The sequence below is a fragment of the Urocampus carinirostris genome, chromosome 9 (genome assembly GCF_059441175.1).
Source record: "Urocampus carinirostris isolate Australia breed hairy pipefish chromosome 9, RoL_Ucar_1.0, whole genome shotgun sequence".
Taxonomy (NCBI): Eukaryota; Metazoa; Chordata; class Actinopteri; order Syngnathiformes; family Syngnathidae; genus Urocampus; species Urocampus carinirostris.
The window spans coordinates 36,620,496-36,637,843 of NC_142357.1; the positions used below are offsets into that span (position 1 = coordinate 36,620,496).

The following is a 17,348-nucleotide window of genomic DNA, read 5'->3' on the forward strand; positions in this document are numbered from 1 at the left end:
CGGGGTTATTTACTGTGCATATGACAATAAACACTTTGAATTGAATTTAGTTTGAAAATAGACTCATCGAAGAAACATCAAGATCGTTCTAAAACAAGATACCGGGAAAATATAAAGCCGCATAGCTCACCTAAGTTCTCTTGCAGCCAACACGTTCAATAAAGATACGTAACCATGGTCTTCTTACAACCGTGAGTGTAGTAAATCCAAGAGAGTAAAATATTTACAAATACAGAATAGTAAAAAATGTTTTCTCTATGCCGTAGTGCAACCCAACGTGCGATTCACACTCATCTTTTTCGGCCAATCGCAGGCTTTGTTTCGCCCCTTTAGCCCATGCGAGCCTGTAAATGATAAAAATGATCCGCCCCCTTTACCTCCGAATAACTTTGGCCAATAGTGACCGATTCAAATGATGATTGACACATTGGTTAGGAAATGAAACGCCGGTATATAAATCCCAGCATACACCGCGGACGACTTCGCCTTCGGGGGAAAATCGAGTCGGCGGCTGCTTGCCTTAGTTGCAAGACTTTGCGACTTAATATTGATCCATATATAAGGTGCACTGTATTATAAGGCGCATGGTCAGCTTTTGAAAAACATAAAGGCTTTTAGGTGCGCCTTATAGTGCGGAAAATACGGTAATACTTCGTAAAAATGTATTTGTTAGTGGTATAGGACAAACGACGGGACACGGGGGGGGGACCAGATTGGCACCACAACAACACATTTCTATTAATAACACTTTTTTCACCATTATACATCTCGTTATATTTTCATATTTTCTCGAACCGGATTAAAAATCCTGCCATGCCATTTGTTGCCCACACGTTCAAAACCGCCTAACAGATATTTCGAAACAATCGGTCATGAAATATTGTATTTTGTGCACGAGCACGTGCGTTGTTGTGTACCGCCGGCGTTTCCACAGCAGATGCAGCTGTCCGGCCACGTTGGACCTGGCCTCTGTCACTAACATGCTATTTTGAGGACATGTGTTGTAAGAAAGGTCAGATCATGAACTAAAGGCATCTTTGCAAAGAGAAAGAGAGACCAACGAGTAAAGAAGAGAACTGCATTTTGCTTCTGTTGCAATGGATGGAGAGTCAGTAAACCAGGAGGCAACTGGGCAGGCAACTGACAACAAACAGGTACACGTGTTGTTGTTATATTGCATGAATAAGTATCCTTCATATGCTTTATGCTTTTCAATTCACAAAATTGGATTGTGCAGAATGTGTAAATGTATTAGTGAGTGAATTATATAAATACATCAACACTCAAAAAATAAAAACTGAATCCATTAGGAGAACATTGCACTTATTTTAAGTACTTTTCTTATTTGATTATTGAGATCTGGAAAAAAACAATTTCATTTTTTAGGGCTCATTTTAAGTATGATTTTTCATGTTTTTTCACTGGTTTACCCCTGCTGCATCATACAGCTTTCTTGTGTCCCGTTTCGAAACATGACCAACTTAGGTGCCGATGTGCCTAACTTGTTTGGGTGTTTGGGCATTTGGGTTGGCCATGGTCCAAAAATGTTTATGTGTCTTTTTAGCAATTTTTTTCCCTTTTATTTTCTTTGTTATTGTACGTGTTTGTCTGGCTGTCGGTCACCCATTTTGAGGGATATGACCAAGGTAGATAGATGGACTATATTTTTTGTAGCATCCATAAAAAAGACAGCATCAACAGCTGAGCCCTGCATGTGATGGTCACCGAGTCCAATTATTTAAGTATCTTTGACTTTTCCCCCGGCTGTTTCCTTCTCTAGCCACTCATGTATGCCACTTGGTTGCAGGTTATAGCTTGCCATCAATTGCTATTTTTATTGTTAGCTACTCTGTGTATATAAATATAGTTCTTGCAATCTTATATTAGCATTTTCAGACTCGCCAACGCTACTATTTTCCGCGTTGGACTTTTCTCCCCTTTAAGACTCTCCCCTTTTTATTTATTTTTTTCAAACTTTAAACAAAAACAAAAATCTGATTCAAGACTAGCATTTTAATCTATAGATGTTCTATCCTTGAGTGAGTGAATACCTCCAACGATTGCATTAGATTTCTGTTTTGGTCAAATTTTGCCACTTCCAGTTTTAAACAAGCACATGTTGTTGAGTTTATTTGGATTTTTACAGTTTAAAAACTGATTTAGGCGTGAAAATAGAAGAAATCTACCACTTTTTTTTCTTTTTTTTGTATTTAAATTTGAACACGTGAATATTTGGACATTGTTTGATCTTGTCTTGTAAATTGTTCCAAAGTTTGACTCCACACACTGACACACATATACTTTTCCTGGTGGTTCTCACATTTTGGAAAAATTTTTTGCATGTATGCCTTTTTAGTAGCTACGGTTAGCCCCTTACACCAGCTCTGACCAGCTTCAGTCGCTCTTTTTAGCTTCTCAGAGTGCATCCGGCTCGTCTGATCTTGGGCTCTTGCTGGAGGAATTAACAGAAATATTCATGTCAATGCAAAACAATTTGGAAAAAAAGAAGCGGTATACTGAACTTTCATAGTTTTTGTTTTTTTTTCAAATGCACGCGCTTCATATCCATTCAAAGCTAAAGAGACCCCAGTGGTGCATTATTACACTTTGTCATTTTAAATTGGGTTTTCAATTGCACCAATTGTCATGTTTACTGATGTGACTCAGCTGGGCCCGTTCATTTGCCGCCAACTGCAGCGGGTTCGGATTGGCTCCCTGTCAGTATTTAAACCCAGTCCTGTCAATTCCCTGTGGTCAGTCCGTCTGCAAACCTCTGTTTTTACAAGGCAAGCCTATTTTCGACCCTGACTCCCGCCTGACCCGTTTTTGCTCCCCTTTGTCCCCCGCTACGACCTGTTTTGATCCCGACCTCGCCTGCTCTCCCGTCCCGACCTACGACCCGTTTCTGACCCCGACCACGTTTTTGCTCTCCTGTCCCGGCTATCCACCTGTTTTTCTGTCCTTGACACCGCCATCGCTCGCTACAGAAGATCCACTTCCGTGTTCGGATCACAATCCGAGTACGAGAGCGACTTGCTTGCCGCGCCTAGCGAACACCAGATCTCTTTCTCTTTCCTGTAATAAAACTTGAGCGAAACGCTACGCAATTGGGTCCTGTTTCTGTTCTGGTCCTGACACCATTTGGTTTCATTTAACTCATGGTCTGGGTGTTTTTACCAGAACCACCCAATTTTTCTAAAGAAAATGATTACACGCTGTCACTTTAATATCGTAGCTGTCAACAAAAAAGCATGTATGTATAAATCTACCTGAAATACAAACAGACGACGAGCCTATTGCTATTTTCACAAACCGATCTCCAGTTCCAAAGCTCATTCTTGTGCAGGCATCTCACTTGTCGACATGTTCCAGACAAGACCCTCAAGATAGCTCCCCAACGTAAAATCTCTAAATAGAGATGCTCCCCAAATCCCGCCGGGGAGTTTCCTATCGCTCGTCGCATGACTGCTCGCCATCAGATCTCAAGAGGAGAGCGCTGACTAATATTAGCTGCTACTACTTCAAAGTCTTGAGTGTCAACCCAACAAATGTTTGTACTCCCTCTTCTCATGTTATCAATTCACAAAGTGAAGATAGAGTAGACCAGGGGTCGGCAACCTATGACACGTGTGCCAGCAGTGGCACGCAAGGGGTTAACCACATGAGCTCATTAGCTGCACCACTTATCCTCAGTAGGGTCGCGGGGGTGCTGGAGCCCATCCCAGCAATCATCAGGCAGTGGGCAGGGGACACCCTCAACTGGTTGCCAGCCAATCGCAGGGCACACAGGGACAGACAACTCGCTCGCTCATTCACACCTAGGGACAATTTGGACCGCCCAATCCACCTGAAATGCATGTCTTTGGAATGTGGGAGGAAACCGGAGTGCCCGGAGGAAACCCACGCAAGCACGGGGAGAACATACAAACTCCGCACAGGAAGTCCGATAGCTGGATTTGAACCCACACAGGAGGTTCCCAAGACCTTAGAACTGTGCCGCACACGCGCTAACCACTGCGCCGCCGTGCTGCCCATAATAATGATTATATTTTACGTGCAGTATCCCGGTTGTGTATGGTTTTCATGTCACGGTTGCCATGGCGCCCAATTGGCCCTGCCCATTTTTACCTGGAATTTAGACATTTTCAGTTGTGCACCGTAAACCAACCAAAAACAAGAACACAAAGTGACGCAGAATGAGGACTCACCGTGGCGCAAATGCTGTGCTGGCAAGACCCTGAATTAAGTGCTCTTATATACTCCCTAGACCTCTTTGATACCTCACTTCTTTGAATTCTTAGTGTCATCACTTTTAACACAGAAATGACATTAATTGTTATTAAACTTGAAACAAAAAAATGTGACCAAAACACTATTTCTTTATCTAAAAGTCTGCTACAGCTAAACAATAAGTCATGTCATGTTGATTTTTTACAGCCCTTTATTCACAAGGAGTATCAAAGGGCTGCACGGACCACAGATATTGCAAACTACAGACTATTATGACACCATCCCCTGATCTAAAACCTACATGAGGGCAAGGAAAAACTCAATAACCTCCACATAAGGAAAATGAAGAAACCTTGAGAAGATGAGGTAACCCCCCTTACAGGATGATCAGGCTGGAATGGATGTTGCAATAACAAATAAACAGATATTGTCAACATAAAATATAGGTTATTCATATGCTATAGAATAGAAGTGTGTTTTAAGCTTAGATTTAAACATTTCCACTGAGGTTGCAGATCGAATCTCAGGGGGAAGAGCATTCCACAGCACCGGGGCTTCGGATGGAGAACGCTTTCGAACCTGCGGATCTCTTCTTGGCTCTTGCTATCACTAGTAGACCAGCGTTTTCAGAGCCAAGGCTCCGGACCGCAACATAGGGGGAAATTAAATCTCTGTGATAATTAATGTGAACGTAGTTTCTTCCATTCTCCAAAAGTGAGCTCCATGGCTGTGTTCCATGTGTCTATAAGATTTGCTCGTACATGGCTAGCCAAAAGAAAACACTTACACTATATATGGATGCATGCAACTTTTTTATCCACTATGTAGAATTGACTTGATGGATATTTTCGCTGTAGGGGCGGGAAATAAAACAGAAATGTTGCAGAAAAGTCAAAATTCTCATGAGGCTTTTCTAGCGAGTAAGCCGGAGTTTGCATGTTCTATTCATCTCTGAAGACAAGTCCCAAGATGCTTTGGAGGCATAAAAATGTCCTAGATTCGGGAAACTCTGCACAAGTAATTTCATTATTATTGCACTAGTCATCTGAAAATGAAATAAGCTTTCCTAACCATTGCAATCGGAAAGTGGGACTAAGATGTTTCTGTTTACAATGGGATCATTGCCTGAGTTTGGATCTGCAACCTCAGTGGAACTGTTTGAATCTACGCTTAAAACACACTTCTATTCGATAGCTTATGAATGACCTCGATTTCATGTTGACAATATCTGTGTTTTATTTGGTATTGCAACATCCGTTGCAGCCTGGTCATCCTGGAAGGGGGATTGCCTTATGTGCGTTGTCATGATTACTGATGTGATTCACCTGTGCCCGCTCATTTGGCGCCAACCACCGTGGATTCTGATTGGCTCCCTATCACTATTTGAACTCTGTCCTGTCAGTCCGTCTGCGAACCTCAGTGTATACTAGGCAAGCCTTTTTTGACCCTGACTCCCACCTGTCCCGTTTTTGCTCCTGTCTGTCTCCGGCTATGACCTGTTTTGATCCCGACTACGTCTGCTCTCCCGTCCCGGCTTATGACCCATTTTTCATCCCGACTATGTCTACTTTCCTGCCCTGGCTTACGACTCGTTTCCGATCCCGACCACATTTTTGCTCTTCTGTCCCGGCTATCGACCTGTTTTTCCGACCCTGACACCCCCATCGCCTGCTACGGAAGATCCACTTCCGTATTTGGCTCACGATCTGATTGCGAGAGCGACTTGCTTCCCGCGTCTAGCGAGCATTGGATCGCGGGTGCTGCCCTTCCTCTCTCTATCTCAATAAACTTGAGAAACGTTACGAGATTGGGTCCTGTTTCCATTCTGGTCCTGACGTGCGGTCCCTTCTCAAGGTGTCTTAATTTTCTTCATGTTGAGGTTTTTGAGTTTTTCCTCCCCCACATGTAGGTTTTAGATCAGGGGATGGTGTCATAATAGTATGTAGTTTGCAATAATCTGTGGTCTATGGAGCCCTTTGAGACTCTTTGACATTAGAGAGTTAAAATACCGCTCAATGCGAAACGTCATCAATAAAAAAAACTTTATTGTCACATTTCAATATATATACAATAATATTCTTTCTCAATTTTCTGTTTTTGAATTGAAATTGCTGACCATGAGTCCATAACGGCTGTTAACGATTCAACCGAAGGAATGCGAAGCCCGGATCAAATTCCTGACTCTGTTCTCCCCTTACCAGAAAGATGAACCGGGCCTGGTGCAAAACAACGACTCTGGAGGCGGAGCTTCAGAAGGGGTCGCCCTCGAAGGTCAAGGGTCATCGGCAGAGGTGACGGAGGATCCCGCACCCCAAAAAAAGGGTGACGAGAGCGTGGGGGACCCCCTGGCCCCGGGGACAACTGCTTCAGGGTCAGCTGAAGGTGACGAGAAGGGGCAAGAGAGCAAAGAGGATGAAAACAAAAATCCAGCAAAGAAGAAGGTAGAGAAAGTGGAAGCAAAAAAGGCAGGAAAGGAGGAGGAAGAGAAGAAAGAATTGAAAGAAGATCCAAAGAAGGGCAAAAAAACGCAGAAAGCGCCACCTCAAGCCGTGTCCCGGCCCAGGCCGGCTGCTCGTTCCGGACGGGCGTCCAAAAAGAATGACATCATCGCTAAGTTCCAACAAGGCGCGCCTGAGTGAGTCTATATGTCTTTCTGTCTGTCCGCCCATTTGCCTTTCTATCCGTCCATCCCTTTCTCTCTGTGTCCTTCTCCCTCTGTCTCTTTGTCCCTCTACCTTTCTCTCTCTCTTTCTCTCTCTCTCTCTCTAGACATCTATCTGGACATCTGTCTGTCCATCCGTCTGCCCACCCGTCCGTCCGTCTGTCCGTCTGTCTGTCTATCCGTTCGTCCGTCTTTCCGACCGTCCATCTGTCTGTCCGTCTATTTCTCTCTATGTCCCTCTATCTCTGTCCCTTTGTCCCTCTCTCTCTTTCTCTCCCTTTCTCTCTCTCGACATCTATCTAGTTTCAGATTCAGATATACTGTATTGTCATTCCTGTACACGTGTATACAGAACCCGCACAGTTTCCTTGAATGTACAGACATAAATAAAATGTTGTATTGAGTATTGAAGTACCAATAATATACTAAATAATTATAGCTATGTATAGTATTATACAGTAGTGCAAAGAGTGCAAGAGGAGCAGCTAACAAGGTGTGCAAAATCTAGACATCTATCTATTAATCGATCAATCTAGATATTTATCTTTCTAGACTTCAATCTAGATATCTATCATTTTCTTCTTCTCTACCTCTTTATCCATCTATTTGTCTGTGTGTCTATTCTTCTTTCTCTCTAGCTCTCTCTTTTTCCCCACTCCTTTTTCTCCTTTGCTATTTTCAATACAGTTACAGTATCTCTCTCTCTCTCTCTAGACAACTATCTAGACATCTATCTAGACATCTATCTATCTCGACCTCTGTCCACTTGTCTGTCTGTCTGTCTGTCTGTCTGTCTGTCTGTCTGTCCGTCCATCTGTTTGTCCCTTTCTCTCTCTGTCCCTCTCCCTCTGTCCATTTGTCCCTCTACCTCTGTCTCTCTCTGTCTCTCTCTCTGTCTAGACATCTATCTAGACATCTATCTATCTAGGAGTCTGTCTGTCTGTCCGTCCGTCCCTATCTCTCTCTGTCCCTCTCCCTCTTTCCCTTTGTCCCTGTACCTCTCTCTCTCTCTATCCCCTTCTCTCTCTCTTTAGACATCTATCTAGACATCTATCTAGACATCAATCAATTAATCGGTCAATCTAGATATTTATCTTTCTAGACTTTAATCTACATGTCTATCATTTCTTCTTCTCTACCTCTTAATCCATCTATTTTTTCTGTGTGTCCAATCTTCTTTCTCTATCTCGCTCTTTTTTTCTACTTTGCTTTTTTCGATACAGTTATGGTATCGCTATCTCTCTCTCTCTTTCTCCCAATTTCTGCCTTGCTATTTCTTTCTCTATTTCTACTTTGCTTTATCTATGTAACTATGTGTGTCTATTTCTCTTTCTCTCATTTTTTTCTCCTTTGCTATTTTTTGTCTGTGTTTCTCTTTCTTTCTCTCAATCTGTCTCTTTTTCTCAATCTCATTACCTATTCCTGTCGATCTGTCTATCTACCTCTTGTGTTCCCTCTCTCTATACCTCTCTTTTTTGGCCTTTTTTGAATTTCTTTCTCTTTGCTCTACCTCTCTTTATCTATTTCTTTGAGGGTTTATTTTTCTATCTACCTATTTTTACTTATTTGTCTTTTTATCCCTACTCTCTCTCAATTTCTTGCTCTCTGTTTCTACTTGGCTTTTTTTATATAATTCTTTGTGTGTCTATTTCTCTTTCTCTCTACTGCTCCCTTTATTTATTTATGTTTCGTTATTCATTTCTTGATGTGTTTATATTTCTCTCTATTGCATTCATTCTTTCTTCTTTTCTAGTTCTTTCTCTCCATGCCCCCCACCTCTCTCTCTTTATCTGTCTCCCTACCTATTTCTCTCTTTTGATCTATATTTCTTTTTCTCTATTATATTCTCACTCTCTTTCCATTTAATTCTCACTCTCTCTTTTTATTTTCCACTATCTGTCTTTCTCCCTTTATCTCTCTCTCTCTCTCTCTCTCTCTCTCTCCATCTCTTTCTTCATGTCTCTTTCTCTAGCTCTCTTTCTCTTTTTCTTTCTAAAGTTGTCTTTCTATCCCTCTCCCTATCCCTATTTTTCTCTAAAATTCTCTCTCTCTGTCTTTCTCTTTCCTTCTTTCCTTTTGGAATTATGTTTTCTTATTTTAACTATGTTCTTCTGAGTCAAAGTCTGTAATTTGGAAGTTTTTTGCTTTATTTTTGAGGCATTCCCAAAAATATTTTTTTTTTTTTTTCTGTGTTTTTTTCCACAAGTCCAAATGAGCCACACTAGCTCATTAAAAAAATATGTGAATAAAAAAAAACACAAATAAGACTAACTAGCTGCATTTTGGAATACTGGAAGTGTAATTTTTTCTTGATTGTTTCCTGGCAATCTAGAACGCCAATAGCACGCAACTTCAAAATCCAGAAATCGTCCACGGCTGCAGCCACGGGCGCCTCGATCAAGCAGAGGATTTTGCAGTGGTGTCGCAGCAAAACCCAACACTACCAGGTATGCTAGACCACAAATTAGCATCAAATCAAGGAGTTAACTCTGAGTTAAAGCTGGAAAGTCAAAAATGAAAGAAGGAATAATGCTACTCTAAAATAATCACTGTAACCTTAAGTTAAACTCTGAAGATGCTTAAGCTAAAGCCTTAAAATGACTTTTGGGTTAAAGATACTTGAGTTAAAGCTTTAAAGCTGCTTTAACTCTTTGGGTAACGCTTAATTCTTAAAATTTTAGCTCACAGTTAAAGCTAAAAAGTGAAAAAAGAAAATGCTACTATGCCACTCTCCGTATGTAACAGTAACTTTAATTTAAAACTCTGAAGCTGTTTGAGTTAAAGCTATAGAGCTGCTTTAACTCTTGGGTTAAAGCTGCTTGAGTTAAAACTTTAACACCGCTTTAACTCTTTTGATAAAGCTGATTTAACTTTTGAAACTTTAACTCGCAGTTAAAGCTGTAAAGTGGAAAAGAAAAGAACGAACAATGCTGCTCTAAATCTGTAATTCGAAAAGCTCCAAGGCTGTGTGAGTTAAAGCTTTAAAGCTGTTTTAAGTCTTTAATCTTTAAGAGTTAAAGCTGTAAAGCCATAACTTCCGAATTACTACAAATATGAAATATCTGCTTTAAATTTTGAGTTAAAGATGATTCCTTTCCTTGAAGCTTTAACTCAGAGTTAAAGCTTTAAGGCCAGTACTTCCGATCTGCAGTAATTATTCAGGGAAGACTATGCATTGTATTCATCATGTTAAAAACAAACAAATTAAGAACTGAGAACAACCATATCTACGTTAACATTTGAGTGAAAAATTATTCTTGTAGCGTTAACTCAGAGTTAAAGCTGTAAGGCCAGTACTTCCGATCTGCAGTAATTATTCAGGGAAGACGATGGATTGTATTCATCATTTAAAATTCAAACAAATTAAGAACTGAGAACAAACGTATCTACGTTAACATTTGAGTTAAAGCTAAATCTTGAAGCTTTAACTCAGAGTTAAAGCTTTAGGGCCAGTACTTCCGATCTGCAGTAATTAATCAGGGAAGACTATGCATTGTATTCAACATGTTAAAAACAAACAAATTAAGAACCAAGAACAAACATATCTTTGTTAATATTTGAGTTAAAGCTAACTCTTGAAGCTTTAACTCTCAGTTAAAGCTTCCGGACTGCAGTAGTTAATCAGGGAAGATTATGCATTGTATTCATCATTTTAAAATCAAACAAATTAAGAACTGAGAACAAACATATCTACCTTAACATTTGAGTTAAAGCTGATTTAACTCTTGAAGCTTTAACTCAGAGTTAAAGCTGTGAAACTTAAAGTTTTGATCAATTTATCAATGAATTTGACAAAATTATTAATTGTAATCAAACAAACTGAGAGCAAACATTAAAGCTGTTGCGACTCTTGAATTAAAGCTTTAAAGCTGCTTTAACTCTTAAAGCTTTAACTCAAGCTTCCTTCCTTCCGCCAGGGCGTCAATATTGAAAACTTCTCTTCGTCTTGGAGTGACGGGATGGCTTTTTGCGCGCTCATCCATCGCTACTTCCCCGACGCTTTCGACTACGAGGCCTTGAAACCTTCCGAGAGGGAGAAGAATTTCACCCTGGCCTTTGAGACTGCAGAGTATGGATCCATCTATCTGATTCATTTTAATTCCTGATTAATTTGTATGATTAATTGTGATACAGTAATACCTCACTATAAGACAGTTCACCTTTCACTGTCTTGCTAAATCACAGATTTTTATCATGCATTGTGTTCTGAATTTTAATTGGCTAAAAAGTCCCTAAAAAAGTAGGTATTGGATATAAATTTTTTACCTAGACCAGGGGTGTCAAACTCATTTTAACTCGGGGGCCACACGATAGAACAAACATTCTGTCAGGGGCCGGAATAGTAGATTAAAGAGAAAGAAAAAGAGAGATAAAGAAAAAAGAGAAAGAGGGAGGGAAAAGGAGAGAGGACGGGACAAAGAAAGAGAGAGAGGGAGAGAGAGGGAGAAACAAAAGAGATAAAAAGTCATGAGAAAGGGGGAAAAGAAAGGGAGAGGAAGAAAGAAATCCAAAGAGAAATAGAAAGACAGAAGGAGAGAAAAGAGAAAAGAAAGCGTAAAGTCAAAATAAGAGAACCATGAAAATTAAAAATATAGTAAGAAAAAAGTGTAAAATAAATCAGTTTTCATTTGAATCCACTGTCTCCTCACACATCTGCATCCACCGGCTACTCCACTTGCCCAGCTCAAGTCACGTCACCCCGTACGTAGATCAAATGTCAGTTTTCCTATACATGTATATGTATATAGAATGTTATTTAATCATAAACACATACATTATATGTAGGTAGCACCTACTGTATCACATTTTGAATTAAATGGAAATAAAATAATAATAATAATAGTTATAATGAAAATAATAATCATCAGGATAATGATTTTGAATGATATGAAACAATATAAGAAAATAAAAAAAAATAACAAAAATAAAAATACAAAAATACAATCACCCCCAAAAACTAAACATGTATTAAGAAAAATTAGAATGTAAACAAATAAAGTACATAGGAAAAAAAAACTGTTTTAATTCAAACCAGCTGTCTCCTCACACATCTGCATCCACCCGATACTCCACTTGCCCAGCTCAAGTCACATCACTCCGTACGTAGATATATCATTATTCCTATACATGTATATGTATTTATATCATTTAATCATAAACACATACATTATATGTAAGTAGCACCTACTGTATAGCATTTTGAATTAAATGGAAATAGAATAAAAATAATAATAATAATAATGAAAAATAATCATCATCATAAAAATGATTATGAATGATATAAAATGAGATAAGAAAATAACAAAAATAACATGCAAAACCATTTCGTACATAGAAAAACAACTGTTTTAATTCAAACCAGCTGTCTCCTCACCCATCTGCATCCACCCGATACTCCACTTGCCCAGCTCAAGTCACATCACCCCGTACGTAGATATATCATTATTCCTATACATGTATATGTATTTATAATGTCATTTGATCATAAACACATACATTATATGTAAGTAGCACCTACTGTATAGCATTTTGAATTCAATGGAAATAGAATAATAATAATAATGGTAATAATAAAAATAATCATCATCATAATCATAATTATGAATGATGTAAAACGATATAAGAAAATAAGAAAAGTACAAAAAAAAACAATTATCCAAAAAAACTAAACATGTATTAAGAAATTAAATAAAATGTTAACAAATACAGTACATAGAAAATACAAAACAAAAACTTAATATTTAATATTTAATAAAAATAATAATCATCATGATAATGATTATGAATGATATAAAACGAGATAAGAAAAAAAATACAAAAACACAATTACCATAAAAAACTAAACTTGTATTGAGGAAAAAATAAAATGTAAACAAATATAGTACATAGAAAAAAAACTGTTTTAAGTTAAACTAGCCGTCTTTTCACCCATTTGCATCCACCGGCTACTCCACTTGCCCAGCTCAAGTCACATCACCCCGTACGTAGATATATCATTATTCCTATACATGTATATGTATTTATAATGTCATTTAATCATAAACACATACATTATATGTAAGTAGCACCTACTGTATAGCATTTTGAATTAAATGGAAATAGAATAATAATACTAATAATAAAAAATAATCATCATCATAAAAATGATTATGAATGATATAAAATGAGATAAGAAAATAACAAAAATAACATGCAAACAAATACAGTACATAGAAAAACAACAGTTTTAATTTAAACCAGCTGTCTCCTCACCCATCTGCATCCACCCGATACTCCACAGGAGCAGCTAAAGGCACGTCATCACATACGTAGATCAAATGTCATTTTTCCTATCCATGTGTATTATTTTTTTCATCATATACACATCATGTACATAACGCCTCTCTTACACCTACCCTTAGAAAATAGAAAAATGCCCATGCTACACTCTTCTGTAGGCTGTAAAAATAACTCAGGCGAGAATACTAACCTTCTATTTCTGTGTGTTCCAATTCAGATTACTCAATGTTAGTAACACTCACAGCGATTATTTTAGTTTACCTTTCAAAAGAGACTAAAACCGTCCCTATTCTCCAAATGGTTGAAAAGCAGAGTTTAATTGACTCCGGGTATGTTTTGGATGGGGATTCTAGGCGAATTTTACAGGAACAGTAAGGATAATAATCCATTGTAATAACTCATTGTGTCACGGTTGCCATGGCGCCCAATTGGCCCTGCCCATGTGGCACCAGCTGCGGCTCGTTGATAGATTGGCTTTCCTTCTGTTTAAGCTCAGTGCTCTTACTCACCGTTTGTCAGTCTGTCAACGAACCTCTGCCCCGCAAGACGTGGGTTTTGACTCGGTCCTGTTTCCAGTTGGTATATCCTGTCCGGTATTGTTCCAGATTATTTTGTCCTGTTTAATAACGGTTTCCAGTTTCCTTCCCGACTAGTTTGTTCTGTTTAATTTCGACGTCAAGTCAAGTCATTTTTATTTGTATAGCCCTTAATCACAAAGTCTCAAAGGGCTGCATCCTGTTTTGATATCAATCATGTCCATCCCGTTGTTTAATATCGGTTTCCAGTTTCGTTCCTTTCTAGTTTGTCCTGTTTAATTTCGATATTCTGTTTTGATATCAATCCGGTCTGTCCTGTTGTTTAACATCGGTTTCCAGTTTCATTCCCGTCTAGTTTGTCCTGTTTATTTTCGATATCCTGTTTTGATATCAATCCTGTCCGTCCCGTTGTTTAATATCGGTTTCCAGTTTTGTTCCTTTCTAGTTTGTCCTGTTTAATTTTGATATTCTGTTTTGATATCAATCCTGTCTGTCCAGTTGTTTAACATCGGTTTCCAGTTTCATTCCCGTCTAGTTTGTCCTGTTTATTTTCGATATCCCGATTTGATATCAATCCTGTCCGTCCCGTTGTTTAATATCGGTTTCCAGTTTTGTTCCTTTCTAGTTTGTCCTGTTTAATTTTGATATTCTGTTTTGATATCAATCCTGTCCGTCCCGTTGTTTAATATCGGTTTCCAGTTTCATTCCCGTCTAGTTTGTCCTGTTTATTTTCGATATCCTGTTTTGATATCAATCCTGTCCGTCCCGTTGTTTAATATCGGTTTCCAGTTTCGTTCCTTTCTAGTTTGTCCTGTTTAATTTTGACATTCTGTCTTGATATCAATCCTGTCTGTCCAGTTGTTTAACATCGGTTTCCAGTTTCATTCTCGTCTAGTTTGTCCTGTTTATTTTCGATATCCTGTTTTGATATCAATCCTGTCCGTCCCGTTGTTTAATATCGGTTTCCAGTTTCATTCCCGTCTAGTTTGTCCTGTTTATTTTCGATATCCTCTTTTGATATCAATCCTGTCTGTCCCGTTGTTTAATATCGGTTTCCAGTTTCATTCCCGTCTAGTTTGTCCTGTTTATTTTCGATATCCTCTTTTGATATCAATCCTGTCCGTCCCGTTGTTTAATATCAGTTTCCAGTTTCGTTCCCGTCTAGTTTGTCCTGTTTAATTTCGATTTTCTGTTTTGATATCAATCCTGTCTGTCCAGTTGTTTAACATCGGTTTCCAGTTTCATTCCCGTCTGGTTTGTCCTGTTTATTTTCGATATCCTGTTTTGATATCCATCCTGTCCGTCCCGTTGTTTAATATCGTTTTCCAGTTTCGTTCCCGTCTAGTTTGTCCTGTTTATTTTCGATATCCTCTTTTGATATCCATCCTGTCCGTCCCGTTGTTTAATATCAGTTTCCAGTTTCGTTCCCGTCTAGTTCGTCCTGTTTTTTTTCGATATCCTGTTTTGATATCAATCCTGTCGGTCCCGTTGTTTAATATCGTTTTCCAGTTTCATTCCCGTCTAGTTTGTCTTGTTTTTTTTTTTAATATCCTGTTTTGATATCAATCCTGTCTGTCCCGTCCTGTCCGGTATCGACCCCATTTGTCCGATTTCTGCTCGGGGAATTGGTAATCGATCTCGTCTGCCTCTGGCTTCCTATCTTTCCACGCCTGACTGCTGCCTAACCTGCATGACTCCCCATTTCCTGTAAAATAAAAGGCTTGTGTGAGAAACGTCACGCATTTGGGTCCTGATCCCGCTCCGGTTCATGACAGATTGCATTTGGTGTTCCCAGGTCCAAGGCAGATTGCTGGCCACTCCTGGACGTTTCGGACATGGTGATGATGGGCAAGCACCCAGATCCCATGAGCGTCTTCACCTACGTCCAGTCCCTGTGTCATTGCCTCTCCAAACTGGATAAAGAGAAGAAAGACCAAGAGGAGAAGGAAAATAAAGAGAAAGAAGAGGAAGAGAAAGAGGAGAAGAAGGAGGATGCCGAAAACGGGACACCGACGAGCAAAGACGAGTCCGAAACGACCGGGGAGGAGGAGACGAAGAAAGATGGCGGAGTTCTCTTGGAAGCGGAGTCTTAGAAAAAGAAACAGTCTCTTGGTTTTTTTTTCCACGGTGGCACTGAATTGAGGAGGTCTTAGTTTGATTTTTCATTTTTATATAAGAGGAAGTTATTTGTGCACTTGAAATAAACACTTGCATCTCTTATTGTTTTCTAAATCTATTATTTTCTAAATTCTTGAACATTGGAAAAAAAGTTAAATCATTGTTTATTTGTTGAAAGAAAATAGATGGAGTACTAGTGCAAATGAAAACAATAGCTAACCATTTTTATATTAAAAAACATGAAGGATTGCAAGATCAGGCTTTATTCACACTAAAGAGCTGTAATATTAGCGGTGAGTAGCGCAGCAGAGTGACAAAACAAGTGGCTGGAGAAGGAAACTGTGAAAAAAGGGGAGAAAGACTTATTATCCTGACTCGGATCGCTTGCTGTGAAAGGTGAATGACACTAAAGGACAAAAGAGCAGCTAACAATAGCCACAGCAGCTAGCGGCGAGCAATAGCCTGCAGCCGAGTGGCTAACGTGAGTGGCTAGAAAAGGAAACAGTGGAAAAAGGTGAAAAATACCTGGAACACAGTGTTTAGCATGCCCAGTTGTGGAAGGTGAGGAACAACAAAGGACGAAGCAGAAGCAGTTAACAATAGTGGCTAGCGACGACCCATAGCCAGCAGCTAAGTGGCTAACGTGAGTGGCTAGAGAAGGAAAACGTGGAAAACACCTGAATCGTGATTCTCATCGAGCATCACGCGCAAGGTGAGTAAGACTCAAGGACAGAGCGAACTTTACTTACGTGGGGCAGCTAACAATACCACTCGCTGATAGAAGCGAGCCATAGCCTGTCGCAAAGTGGATCACATAAGTGGCTAGAGAAGGAAACTGAAAGATGCCCGAATGATGGGATTTGGTGACTCACACACAGGGTTAAGCTGTGTGCAGGAAGTAGCTGTCAAACGCTAAAAGCACCACTGGAACAAGCTAGCTTGGCTAAATGGTCCTTTGGGCTTCTGTAGTAGAAAGTTGGCAGCTAAACCCTTATCGCGTCATAGAATTACATTTTCGTAAACTAAAAATCTTTTTTTTGGGATAGTACTGTACATGTGTTTCTTGCATTGTATTTTAGTCAATGTTTTTTTTTAAGGAATGAATTGTTTGTATACCACTAGGGGTCGCTATAAAATACACACTTGGCCTTTAACTTCATTGTAGCACCTCGCATCTGAATTTAAAAAGTAGGCTTCAGTTTTACCAGCATTACGGTAATTTACGTCCCAAACCGGAAGTTCCATTGTATTTTAGCTTAAAATAGCTAACAGGCTAACCCCTTGAGTCCTAGCTTTATGTTTCAGAACGCCTTTCCTCCGAATAACGTCCACAAAAACATGCCGACGGACAATTTTATATTTTTTTATTTTATACCACTAGGGGTTGCTATAAAATACACACTTGGCCTTTAACTTCACTGTAGCATCTCGTTAATTGAATTTAAAAAGTAGGCTTCAGTTTTACAAGCATTACGGTAATTTACGTCCCAAACCGGAAGTTCCATTGTATTTTAGCTTAAAGT

The 17,348-nt window shown here is 39.2% G+C and overlaps 1 protein-coding gene across 1 annotated transcript; it reads left to right on the forward strand.

The window, feature by feature from the left end:
• Positions 1-1,076: 1,076 nt before the first annotated feature.
• Positions 1,077-15,800, forward strand: smtnl1 (smoothelin-like 1). The gene is made up of 5 exons (XM_088343856.1): positions 1,077-1,154; positions 6,432-6,865; positions 9,225-9,339; positions 10,810-10,961; positions 15,503-15,800. The coding sequence occupies exons 1-5, from the start codon at positions 1,098-1,100 to the stop codon at positions 15,798-15,800; spliced, it is 1,056 nt and encodes a 351-aa protein (XP_088199982.1). The 5' UTR covers positions 1,077-1,097.
• Positions 15,801-17,348: the final 1,548 nt, after the last annotated feature.